Source organism: Xyrauchen texanus, chromosome 9, assembly GCF_025860055.1.
Source record: "Xyrauchen texanus isolate HMW12.3.18 chromosome 9, RBS_HiC_50CHRs, whole genome shotgun sequence".
Taxonomy (NCBI): domain Eukaryota; kingdom Metazoa; phylum Chordata; class Actinopteri; order Cypriniformes; family Catostomidae; genus Xyrauchen; species Xyrauchen texanus.
In genome coordinates this window covers 42,005,759-42,019,744 of record NC_068284.1, presented here as the reverse complement: position 1 = coordinate 42,019,744, position 13,986 = coordinate 42,005,759, and the positions used below count along the sequence as shown (strand labels likewise).

General features: G+C 36.5%; 1 protein-coding gene across 1 annotated transcript; it reads right to left on the bottom strand.

Annotated features, from left to right (window-relative positions):
- Positions 1–266: 266 nt before the first annotated feature.
- On the bottom strand, positions 267–13,811 carry LOC127648644 (dehydrogenase/reductase SDR family member 12-like). Its single transcript, XM_052133357.1, has 10 exons — positions 13,734–13,811; positions 12,691–12,824; positions 10,628–10,710; positions 10,366–10,461; positions 9,600–9,681; positions 9,027–9,088; positions 8,726–8,830; positions 5,267–5,357; positions 3,931–4,068; positions 267–2,249 (listed from the first exon to the last, which is right to left on the bottom strand). The coding sequence occupies exons 1-10, from the start codon at positions 13,787–13,789 to the stop codon at positions 2,131–2,133; spliced, it is 966 nt and encodes a 321-aa protein (XP_051989317.1). The 5' UTR covers positions 13,790–13,811; the 3' UTR covers positions 267–2,130.
- Between the last annotated feature and the right edge of the window lie 175 nt (positions 13,812–13,986).

Below are 13,986 nucleotides of genomic sequence, written 5' to 3'. Positions count from 1 at the left end.
TTCACACTGAATTCAATGGAAGTGGTGATGGTGGCCTCCATTAAGCTAATTGGTTGTGATAGTTCATTAATCCATATTTGAGCAGAGGTAAGACTGAACACCTGAGTACAAAAACCTGTCACCATGGGAGTGAACGGTACATGAGGGTGAACTTTAATCACATAGCTTTGATCGATATTGCTATACATAGGATTTACAGAGAGAGAGAGAGAGAACTCTCACAATCTCATTAACATATTGAACCTACTTCCAATGTAATGCAACAAAACATCTGCAGCCATTATTACACTTACTGTACCAGATTATATAAACCAGAGCATGTCACATGCTTTATTTGGCACACTTGAAGATGATAATTTATTTTGATGATGTGACCATCATAAGACGTCAAACTGAGAGCGTGATTAATCATTTACCAGCGCAGGAAATTAAGGATTTTATACATTTCATCCTGGCACAGAAATGATGACACACTCATCGTCGTCGTAGGTGGACGCTATCCATTAAAGAGACACCGCATTTATACGAGCAATTATAAAGGAGTTTGCAGGTTATTTTTTTGTTTGTTGATTTCTTAATTTTTACATGACAAATATGTATCCAGTGTTACAGTCAAAAAACCCAACAGAGGTTATATAATATCCTGTTACTCTACAGGAAGTTGGCTGTGTGACAATGACTGGCAAGGTACAAAACCTTTTTTTTTTTTCTTTTTATAATTATTATTTTTCTGCTTTTTGCCTTTATGGGACAGCCCAGTGGAAAAACAATATGACAGAAAGATGAATGGGATCAGGAAGTGACGCAGGTTGCATTCAAACCTGCATCCTCTTCAGAGCACCATGGCTCAACCACAGCTTCAGCCAACTCATTGTGCTGTAAAGTTTTTACTCTGCATGTTGTGACCAGGTACATGGTTAAACACCTTAAACTGCGTTATAAAAACCTTTTGTAATCCTTCCTGTAGAGAAATTGAAAGGTTTCTCTGTAACGCTTTACAATAGGTTTCCATTTCTTAAAGGAACAGTTCACCTGAAAATGAAAATTCTCTCATCATTTACTCACCCTCATGCCATCTCAGTATGTGACTTTCTTTCTTCTGCTGAACACAATGAAGATGTTTAGCAGATACAATGCATGTTAGCATAGTCCAAACTTTAAAGCTCAAAAAAGCATAAAATGGCAGCATAAAAGTAATCAATATCTATAGAAACGATATGAAAATGTGGTTGAAAAACAGATCAATATTTAAGTCCTTTTTTGACAAAAAATCTCCACTTTCAAATTGTAAGTGCTCTTCACTCCTATGAGTTATTCTTCTTTTGTTTTTGGCGATTGATATTATTCATGCATATATTGCCCCCTACTGGGCAGAGAGGAGAATTTATAGTAAAAAAAAAATCACCAATATTGATCTGTATCTCAACTCAAATCTATCATGTCGCTTCTAAAGGTATGGATTTATCCACTGGAGTCATATTAATTACTGTAATGCTGCCTTTTTGAGCTTCAAAGTTTTGGACCCTGTTGAGTTGCATTTTATGGACCTACAGAGCTGACATATTCTTAAAATCCTTGTTTTGTTTATATCTTTCCAACATTAGTTTACACGAAGTTACAATGAACAATACTTTTAAAGCATATATTCATCTAGGTTACAATCTTAATTTCAGTATACTAATAAATTTTTTAAATTACATTTGTATAGGTAACATTAATGCATTAGTTAATGCATTATGATAATTTTACCTTGTTTACATAGTGGCTGTAAAGCTCTCTTTCACATAACATGAGTGAGTTATAGTTTATTTATTAAAAGTATGGTTCACCCAAAAATTAATATTTTGTCATCATTTACTCACCCTCATATTGTTCCAAAACCATATGACTTTCTTTCTTCCATGGATCGCAAAAGTAGGCAGAATGTTGCAATGCCACACTAGGTCACTATTTATTTTCATTGTATCAAATAAATATGCAATGAAAGTGAAAGGAGACTATAAATGATGACTAAATTTTAATTTATGTTGATATATCCCACACTTAAAATGTCTTCAAGTTTTCTCCAACAGTCCAGCACCGTCCATCTTTTTATTCTCTCAGTGTGAACGGCTCTTTAGACGTGTGTCCTCACTCTGATGGTTTGACAGCCATCGCCAAAGTCTCCAAGCGACCCATGAACACTTTGACATCATGTCGAGAGCTGTGCGTCCATGCAAGAGGCAAGTGAGCTGGAAACGGTGTCCTATCTGAAACAAACGATTTAACAATTATTAGAATCACTAGTAGCTTCGATTCTCCGATCAGATGTTCACACTTAAGCATGATTGAGCGCACAAACCTCAGAATTATAAAGAATTATAGAATATTCACACTGTATCTGTTGAGAAGTCTTTTAAATGTGCAATACTGTATATACACTGATGAGCAAAAACATGACCACTCACAGGTGAAGTGAATAACGTTGATCATCTCCTAACAAGGCCTCCTGTCAAGGTCTGGGTAGATTAGATGGTAAGCAAACAATCAGTTCCTGTAGTCAATGTGTTGAATGCAGGAGAAATGGGCAGGAGTAAAGATCTGAGTGACTTTGACAAGGGCCAAATTGTTATGGACAAACAACTGGGTCAGAGGATCTCTGAAATGGCAAGGCTTGTGGGGTGCTCCCAGTCAGCAGTGGTGAGTACCTACCAACAGTGGTCAGGGTTGGGACAAACCACAAACTGGCTACAGGGTGTTGGGCACCCGAGGCTCATCGATTCACGACAGCAACAAAGGCAATCCTGTGTGGTCCGAAACAACAGAAGGTCTACTGTGGCACAAGTCACAGAAAATGTTATCACAACACACGCCTGCTGCGTATGGGGCTCCATAGCCGCAGGCCTTTCATAGTGTCTATGACCACTGTCCCCATCAAAAGCACCTACAATGAGCACACAAGTGTCGGAACTGGACCTTGGAACAGTGGAAGAAGGTCGCCTGGGAAGACGATGAGACTATGGAGGGACTGTGATGCTCTGGGCAATGTTCTCCTGGGAAACCCTGGGTTCGGCCATTCATGTGGATGTCAATTTGACACGTGCCACCTGCCTAAACATAGTTGCAGACCAGGTACACCCCTTCATGGCAATGGTATTCCCTGATGGCAGTGGCCTCTTTCAACAGGATAATGCACCCTGCCAAACGGCACACGTTGTTCGGGAATGGTTTGAAGAACATAATGACGAGTTCAAGGCATTGCCCTGGCCTCCAAGTTCCCCAGATTTCAATCCGATTGAAGTACTGTAGGATGTGCTGGACCAAAAAGTCAGATCCACAGCGGTTCCACCTCGCAATTTACAGGACTTGAAGAATGTGCTGCTAATGTCTTTGTGCCAGATACCACAGGACACCTTCAGGAGTTGTAGAGTCCATACCTTGGCGGGTCGGCTCTGTTTTGGAGGCACGCGGAGGACCAACGGCATATTAGGGAGGTGGTCATAATGTTTTGTCTCATTAGTGTATATTTAATGTCATACCTGAATGAAGCATGCTTCTTCTAAACTGCTGTGTCCTAGTAATCTATTGCTGCATTTGGTCACATGACAACTAATTTGTCTGTTACCATCCATCATAAAGGGCTATGTTCAGAATGGAGTACTTGTGTTCTGCTTACTGCATAATGTATAGTATATACTGTAAAAAGTCTCCTATTTTCTTTAAACAGTATGTGAAACATTATTATTATGTCAAACAGTAAAATGCTACACTGTTGTCTCACCATGTCATGTTTAATTCGGCGAGTGGGATCAAATTATAATCTTGGTAATAATTACGGTTACAAAAGATGTGTACATTGTGCACAGTATACCGACTATATACACTGAAGAAACAGTACAAGTCGTATGGTAGTATGCTACTCCAAACAGAGCCACGAACACTTGTACACACCTTGAAAGAAAAGGCCACTGGGAAATGCAGCGGCTGCTTGTGAAACAGCGAGCCAGACAACCGTGTCAGCTCCCTGCTCCGCCGTACGCAGACGATCGCGCATCATCTGATGGAATTGAGGCATCGCCGTGGCAACCGCTGAAAACAACCAGACCCAGAGATTAGTTTGTAAAACAGTGTAATGTAAACTAATAGACTAGTTAATTGAGTTGATGATATAGAATATACAGTATGGATTATGTAAGCATAATTTACAGTCAATGGGATTGATTTTGTGATTGTTGATTTAGAAATATTTGTGTAATATAGTAAATAATCATTTTTATTAATGAATAATACATAAAATCTATTAATTAAAAAAATTACAAATGTTTAATTCTATATATTATATACGATATATATATATATATATATATATATATATATATATATATATATATATATATATATATATATATATACACACACACACACACAATTTATATTGTTTCTATAATGTTATGTAAAAAAATGGCCTAAACATTTAAGTGAAACAAATAAATAAATAAACATAGGTCTAGGTCAACTCACCACTGAAATCTGACAAACATGGTATTAATATAATAATAGTATTAAAATAGTATATATATATATATATATATATATATATATATATATATATATATAAAATGGTAAAATTGCTTGTTTCTTTAGCTCAACTCAACTAAAACTGTATTTCTCAGGTTAGTCCAGAGAATGTGAATTTTAGTTATCTGTAAGTACCAAAGAAATTATGAATATTGTACCTGTGTATTAATGACCCTTCTAAAACTAAAACCGAAATAATAAAAAAAAAAAAATGTTTTTAAATTTCACTTTTCACCTTTAAGTGGTCATGGAAACAAATAACTGAAAAACTGCAATTAAGCAAATTCATTAAGCTAAATGGAGTCAATATCACATGTCATATTATAAAAGTCGGTAAGTAACACTTTACAATAAGATTCTATTCATTAACATAGTTAATGCATTAGGTATCATTAACTAACAAAGAACAATACTTTTTTTTTACAGCATTTATTAATCTTTGTTAATGTTAATTAATATAAAATGCAATTGTTCATTGGTAGTTCATGTTAGTGCATTAACTAATGTTAACACATACAACTTTTGATTTTAAAAATGCATAACTACATTGTGAAATTAACATTAACCAAGATGAATAAATGCAACAACAACAAAAAAAGTGTTGTTCATTGTTAGTTCATGGTTACTAATGTGGTTAACTAATTGAACCATACTGTAAAGTTTTACCAGACTGTTTATTTTGCTGGTTGACTTATAAAATTATTAATACCTGGCGTGTCAGCCCACCCAGGGTGCATAACAGAAAAAAATATTTTGGGACTAGCTTTTGCCCAAACTTCTGTCATTACCACCTGCTGCCTCTGTGGAGAAAAACACACACACACACACACACACACACACACACACACACACACACACACACACACACACACACACACACACACACACACACACACACACACACACACACAAACCACAAGTGTTTAGTAAAAGGTCAGCATCATTACTGCATCAGATATTGTTTAAGGGAGACACCACTGTTGGAACTCAGTGTCACCTGTTGCTTGGCAACAGGTGAGAGAAAGGTAACACTGCTTGTCTCAGTTTAATAGAAACTGCTGATGACTTTTAGTCTCTTTTCATTAATTAAACATCCTCTGTTGATAATCTTTACATAAATCTTCTTTGAAAATTAATTTAATAAGAAAGTGTCTGACAACAATTACATAAATCACTGTGGCAGCACTGTGGTTCAGTGATCTACATACCATGGTTCTATGATATATATACATTGATATATTATATATACCATTGATACTGTAAGGTACTTAAAATAATACCATGGTATTATTACCATGGAAGTGTCTAAAAATCATGGTATAACCAGAGTTTTCCATGGTATATTTTTAGTGATAATAGCCATGGTACTTTTTAAGGAATATTCTGGGTTTAATACAAGTTGAGCTCAATCAACAACATTTGTTGCATGAACATTTAAAGAAATTTAAAAAAGCAAAAATATGGGTTTTGATGAGGCGCTTACAATGGAAGAGTATAACATTAAAATACTTGCTGTTCTAAAAGTAAAGCCACAAGACAAACAATTTGCATGTTAACATAATTTTAGTGTGATAAAATCGCTTGCTGACCTTTTCCGTGTAGTTATATTTTACAACTTTGTTGCCATTACAATGTTACGCATCTGAAAACCCTCAAACGACTTCAGAATCCCTCAACAGTGCAACAGAATGGGCAGCTAAAGTCAGATTGACAGATTCATCAGCCAATCAGATTGATTTATTTGTTCTTGGTGGGTGTGATCTTTAGTATATGTTCCGGTCGAGGCCTTCTAGCTGGCCTTCAGTGACGCAATCACGTTTTAAGTGATGTACGTAATTTAAAAGCGAAGAGCGCAATATCTTGCTGATGAGTCAAATGTCATAACTGCTGGTATTGCTGTTGAGAAAGAGGAAGATGACAGGAGATGTTCTGCATGTGTGATTGCTTAATTTATTAATCTATTATTAATTTATTAATCATGACTGTTTTTCACTTCAAGCAAGCTGGTAAGTGCTTTTTGCATTATAGCAACATCAGGAGTTTTCTAAGTGTAAATTAGGCTGCTGGAACATTCAGTGTCAGATTAAGTTTTGAAAAGTAGTGAATATCGATTATAGTGATAATCACTGGCTACCTCTATCCTCTGCGCTACCACGTTCATCACTTCTCACCGGAGCCTACGCTACGCCTAAGTGATACAACGGAACTCATCTCTCTCGTGAACGCACAGACGGCCGTTACCGGAAGTCAATGATTATAGTTTAAATAGTTATAAATATGGATATTATTCTTACAAAAACACATCGCTTCCCTTTATTAACCCCCTGGAGCTGCATGGATTACTTTTTTGATGGATGGATGCACTTTATTGGGCTTCAAATCTAAGGTACCATTCGTTCCCATTATTAAGCTTGGAAGAGCCAGGATATTTTTTAATATAACTCCAATTGTGTTTGGCTGAAAGAAGAAAGTCATATACACCTAGGATGGCTTGAGGGTGAGTAAATTATGGGATAATTAGAATTTTTGGGTGAACTAACCCTTTAAGTAGTAGGCTACTTGAAAATTCTCATAGATTTACGAGTGTTCTGGAGTAATCGTACAGCGCTAAGAGCATCATAAGCACATAGACTTATGCAGACACATAAGACAAAATGACACTTCACATGATTTAAATATCTATAGCTACACTTTATGCTGAGACATTAATATCAGAATATATGTGTTTTATTTATTTATTATTTTAACAGGCATGTCTAATAATAATAAAAATAATAATAATAATGAAATGCATCAAATAGAGAGTCTAATTGGATGAATAGATTAATTAGTAAATAAATATAGTTGTCTGTGTGGACTAGATGGACTAGTTGGCAACAACAAAGTGCTGGAATTATTGATGAAGACAACTGTATAAATTAATATTAGAGAGAGGAGAAAAGTAATCAACTTGCTGCCAAGCATGAAAATCATCTGGATATATATTTGCTCATCATCCTACATTTATATTATTCATTTGGCAGATGCATTAATCCTCATCTCCTCTTCCTCTCTGACAAGCAAATGCTCTCTCGTCAGCACTACAAGTTTTGTAGCACCGCACCTGCAGCATTGCCGTCACCCTCATCCCTTCTGGGAGTAAAGAGAAGACCTCAGTTTTATTGGTTCCAAATGTCTCCTTATTTTGCGGTCTGTGCTCTGGGAACCTTGTAATATTTAACGAATGCTTGAAATAACAGGATCATACAGATGGCCCCCACTCTCTTCACTAATCCTGGAAGCTTTTATGTTGAGAGGCACTACAAATGCACTGATTATGGAAGCAGATTGTGTAAAAGAAAAAGATCGTTCTGCACAAAATGATTGTAAAAACAACATGTAATTAAGCAATTCATTAGGTGGATTTAAGAAAATATTTTTTTTGAATTATTGGAAAGTTACACAAATATAATGAAGTTACAATGATGAACAGCACTATAAGGTCACATTTCAGCACTGTCACTCGGGCAGCGGCGTTTTGCGGAGTGGTGGTGGTGTAGTGGGTGTGGCAGGGCGGAGGACGGGGCCGGGTGGTGATTCTACACACCCGGTCCCTTATCAGGCTAATCAAGCCTCCAAGAGGGATGAAGGCTGAATGCGGAGGATGGTGCAGGAGAGAGAGATCGTTTACGGACATGTCCGTCATGTGTGTGTTTGTGTCTTTTGTTTAAGTTTCTCATTAAACTATTATTTATATTGTCAAGCCGGTTCTCGCCTCCTCCTTGCCCATCTAAATCCCTTTTCAGTGGGCTAAAGCACATAACTGTAAATCAGAACGTCGCTGGTTTGATCCCCACGGCCACCACCATTGTGTCCTTGAGCAAGGCACTTAACTCCAGGTTGCTCCAAGGGGAATGTCCCTGTAATAAGTGCACTGTAAGTTGCTTTGGATAAAAGCGTCTGCCAAATGCATAAATGTAAATGGGAATGCATTATAATTGCAGTTTGGGAAACGCAGGTAAAAAATAACAAACCTTCGTAAAATTGCTTGTTGAAAACGCTCCTAACTGCTAAAATCGATCGTTATTGAGAAACGGGGCACAGAACATTTCTTGACATTTTTGTGAGATTCACAAAAACACTAACTATCTATACTAACTAACTATATGGAACTATCCATATACGGTACCTTGTTCTGTGCGTATACCATGTTACCATCAAACTGAGCTCTCTCTGTCTGCAGGTCATCTGTGTCCAGTTTCTGTACCAGCATCCCTCCTGATGACACTGTGATCTATCAGAGGCATGTAAACCATCACTTTCTGCAAAACAACATTAAACTCCAAATGCCCTCCAAAACACACTAGATCATGACTCAGGGACCTCTGTGAATCAGTACAAATCCATATATAATATTATTTGCGAGAATGAAAGTCATGAAAGTCATTCCTCATCAATGTTCATTGTGATCAATGTTGTTTTTCACTCACAACTCGCGGGTCCCTGCTTTTCTCCAACAACGGGATTAGACATTTTGTGAGAATATAAACACCTACAGAAAAGAGAGATTTATTCAGTTTATTATGTCATTGGGATGATCTTGCCCTGACAGGCACACCTCTTTTCCTAGATGAATGTTTTTATTGCATCATTAAAAGGACATTAATGATTTCTACATTGTTAAAATCAAGGATGTAAACACACATTCAGTATTTTCTGTATATTTTGTATACAGTATATGAAGTATAAATTAAATGTTGTCACATTATTAGTTTAACCCTCATGTAAATTAACCATGGTTTTGATACAATTAACCATTCTTGAGCACATTGCTCTGTGGTGTTTATGTGGGCAACCCGAGTTCGAATCTGACTTGAGTAATTTCCAGATCCCATTCCTCATCACCTTTCCATAGTCCTTTCAGTAAAAAGTGACAAAAGCCCAAAATAAAATAAATGAGAATGGATAAAGTCCAGGTGGGGTTTACAAAACTAATATCTAGTAAAAAGTACTTTCTAACTCAATAACAAGGTGTGTATTATATTTCTGTATTTGTGTCTTACCAAGAGTATTGGTTGCAAAGTTTTTCTCCAGCCCGTCAGGGTTCATTTCCCTCTGATTTACCATACATCCGGCATTATTGATCTGAGACCGTGTTCGAGAAAGAGAGGATATTTGTACATCTGACCAGTATTCTGCTGCATGCTTATATTTGCTTTAATATAGTGAGGAATGATGAGAATCTCCTGCACTAAATTGCCTATTTTTAAGATGTATTCATTTGAATTTAACATCAAAATGACATAAATTGTCATTTTGTTATTATATTAAAATGCATAAATCTTAAAAATATGCTAATATAATCCAGGGCATGCTGAGTGACTCCAGTCAGGCTTACTAATCATCCAATTGGAATGGTTGCTAGGTTGAGTAGAGTCACGTTGGGTTAACCTCCTCGTGGTCGCTACAATGTGCATGATGAGTTGTGCGTGAATGCCGCGGAGAATAGCGTGAACCTCCACACATGCTACGTTTCCACGGTAATACGCTCAACAAGCCACGTGATAAAATGCACGGATTGACGGTCTCCGATGCGGAGGCAACTGAGATTCATCCTCCTCCACCCAGACTGAGGCGAGTCACCATGCCACCACGAGGGCTTCGAATGCATTGGGAATTGGACATTCCAAATTGGGGAGAAAAGTGGAGAGAAACAAAAATAGGCTAATATATATATATTTAGTGTAGAAGATTATCATCATTCCTCACTGTATTAAAGGAAATATGAGAATGCATTTTTGAGTTTAAAAAGCTCTCCATTGCTCTTACCAAAACATTGAGAAAGGAATGCTCCTTCTTAAATGCCTCGGCAAACTCCCAAACTTTCCTTGACTCTGAGAGATCCAACACATGCACGTGAACCTCCTACAATAGATGTACATCACATACCAAGAAAAATATGAGAGGCAGAAACCATCTTTTAGTCTTTAAAAAAAATGATTCATAAATAATAGAGCTGCTATCTCCAAATAAACAATTGAACTAATAAAAACATTTCTGCATGGATTTAGCAGTAACTGAAGACCCTCACAGTATTTCCACTGGTTGAGATTATTTCTTCTCTTGCTCTCTCGGCTCGCTCTTTGTTTCGGCAAACAATATGGACAGTGCCACCTAAGATAAGAGGGGAAAAAAGATGATTTAAACAAACCCCTGCACTGAAAAAAGTATAAATTCCTCTGAATTTACATTATTTAACTTGTACATCGGTTCCACATTAATCAATTAAGTTGCATCAACATATTTTTTTCCACTTGGTTTAGCTCATAAACTCTTTGACCATTTGTTCACGTAATTTAAACATAATGGAATAAATGAATTTTTACATGACCCAGTTAAGCAGCCTAAATGTGATTTTATATGTCAGATCATTTTATTGTCACTCAACCATATACAAAAGTGCAACAGTGGGTGAAAGTCTCGGGTGCAGTTCCGAACAACATAGCAGTCATGACAGTGATGAGACGTATACAAATTTGCAATAAACATCTGATTTACACAACACAATTCACATATCTAATATACACAAAATGACACAAACACAATATACAAATAATAATATACATTGTACAGTATATATATATATATATATATATGTGCAGTAAGGTTGTATAGTGGTTGTACTGACATTCAGGCTGTCAGCTGATAGTCAGTTTGTCAGTGTGTTGTTAAGAGAAATATAATTTTTTCTCGGTTTTACATAATATTTTGATGTCACATTACTCATTTGTTGTAAGGTTTTTTTTTAAACTAGCTAACATGTAGCTGGCAATAGCATACATTAACATACATTAACATAAACACTAAACAGTAATTTAATCTTTAGTAAGGCAACATACTGAATATTGTTTGTGTACCTGTCCTCAACCTAAGCAAACGCTCCACTCTTCCCCACAATGGTAACCCAGAGTAACAGAATCAGTTCTAAATCCCCAAATAACAACATGAAACACCATTAAGGTTCCCTCTTTTCTCATCCAGCAAAAAAATGCATAGAATAACAATTCATTTCAAATGTTTTTCTCTCTGTATCATTTCCCGTGCAAAGCATGCTGGGAACCACAAATCCCATGCCCAAATCCTCATGTTGTTGAACATATTTGATTGGTTCACATTTACCCTACATGATTTAATCTAGTAGAGTGCACATTTTTTTAAATTACATTAATCGAAAGCAAAGAAAACAAGTTTAGAAGAGGAACACAATTTTGTTGTTAAGATCACAAATACTGTGTTTAGTAGATCGGACAACCTGCATTTTTCCATATTTTTTTCAGTGTACCGCCAAGTTATAAACATGAAAAATCACAAACTGCTCTTCTTGTCAATTGTTACTCAACTATGTAAAGGTTACTCAACCGTGTGTCTGTACACACTTCATTACCAAAGATGAGAACTGGGAAATGCTTAATCTTTGATTACAGTAGCTGTATTGCTAAATTCTGCAAACTGGGAATAGGTTCATGGATTTAGTAGTAGCTAAAAAAATAGAAAGTGGCTCAGAAGGCAGCAGTGTTAAAGTTTAACATAAAAATAACAGCAAGCAACCAGCTATATAACACATTGCCAATTACAACCATTTTAATGGCTTGACCTTTGACCTTTTAGCATAAGATTTATATACTTAATATATAGAGTCTATATTCAGATGAATTATTATCAATAGAATCAATTATATAGTATGTATTTATACTGAATATGCATGTATGCAGTATATGCAACGCATAGAGGTGCCACACAAACACTACACTTTTTTGATCTGTTTCTCCCCCACACCTGTCATATCGCTTCTGAAGGTATACATTTAACCACTGAATTTGTATGGATTACTTATATGCTACCTTTATATGCTTTTTGACCTTTTGATCAGCATTTACTTGTAGTGTATGGACCTAAAGAGTGGAGAGATTAGATTTTAAAAATGTAAAAAAACACGCATACACATCTGGGATAAAATTGAGAGAATTTTCATTTTTGGGAGAACTATTCCTTTAATAAATAAAAAAGGAAGGCATAGCCTACATCAAAGTACCATGGTATTGTAGATGTTGTTAGAACAATAATTTTGGTACCTGATAACCTCGTAAAACATACCTTTTTTGGCTATGGCTATAGCTGTCGCCTTTCCTATTCCGCTGTTGGCTCCAGTGATCATGAAGGAACGCCCGACCATGGACACATCCAGATCCTTCGCCACAAAACTCTTAGAGGCATTCTCAAATCCAGACCTGCTTAAAAAAATCCAACAATTAATAAAAAAGACTTCAGAGCATATTTTTCAGAAACATTAACTTTTGACAGTTATATTTCCACATTTGGAAAGACACTTTTATCCAAAGCATTCAAGGTAAAGATTCATCACTATGTGTGTGTTCCAGGGGCATCCATCCAACAACCTTGGCATTGAGCTAAAAGAACCGAAACTGTTGTAATGTCTAAAAGTTGATCTGTAACACAATTCTTGAATTGTTGTGTGACTTATGAGCATCTGAGACAGTGCTCCCAAGACAAGGGCACTGATCAGGGGCCAAAGGAGCTTCTGTGTGGGATGACAGAGCACTTGAATAAACAGCATGGGTCTCAATGAGGCCCATTGTGCTGTAATGATGACTAACCTTAAACTGAGGGCCTGGATGAATGCTTGTCAGAGGAGATGACTTGCTGAACTACAAAAGCAACATTTGTGTAGGAAACCACTAAATCTAACAACATTTGACATGCCAGGACACGTAACAATTCTGACCAGACACTAAGTTTAAGTTCAAAACAATCAAAACACTAAAGAAAAGACATATTTTAAACATGAATACTTTGGGGTTCACAAACAATAACACACTTGTTTGTAAAGACAAATGTACCCCAAACTTTCCCTCATCCCTGCTGAAAACACACACACACCTACATATATATATGAGAGAGAGAGAGAGAGAGAGAGAGAGAGAGAGAGAGAGAGAGAGAGGGTGTTTATACAAACTAAAACCATCTTAAACCAGTAAAGACCAGCAAATCAGACTAGAATATTGGTTTTTTTTTTTTCAGAAGGGACCCCACTAAGTTCACAGCAACAAAGTAACCGAAACACAACAATAATGCAACAATTTAATTCAACAACTTATAATAGTCAAAATGAGCTTTACCTTGTATACTCACACATTCCCTTGATAAACCACACTATATTCCTGTAGAGAGACATTTGTCGCAGTGTTGTTTTCGCTCTGCCGGACAGACTTGTTATGACAGCTGAGAGTTACGTTATGTGAGTTCTGTAACTCCACAGAGCGCCATCTAGTGCCAGATGGCAGATAATCAATTATTATCTCTGGAGGTCAGGTCACGGTGTTTAGCTGTATTTCTCACATTATGGGATGTATGACTTTTGCATTTTCAATT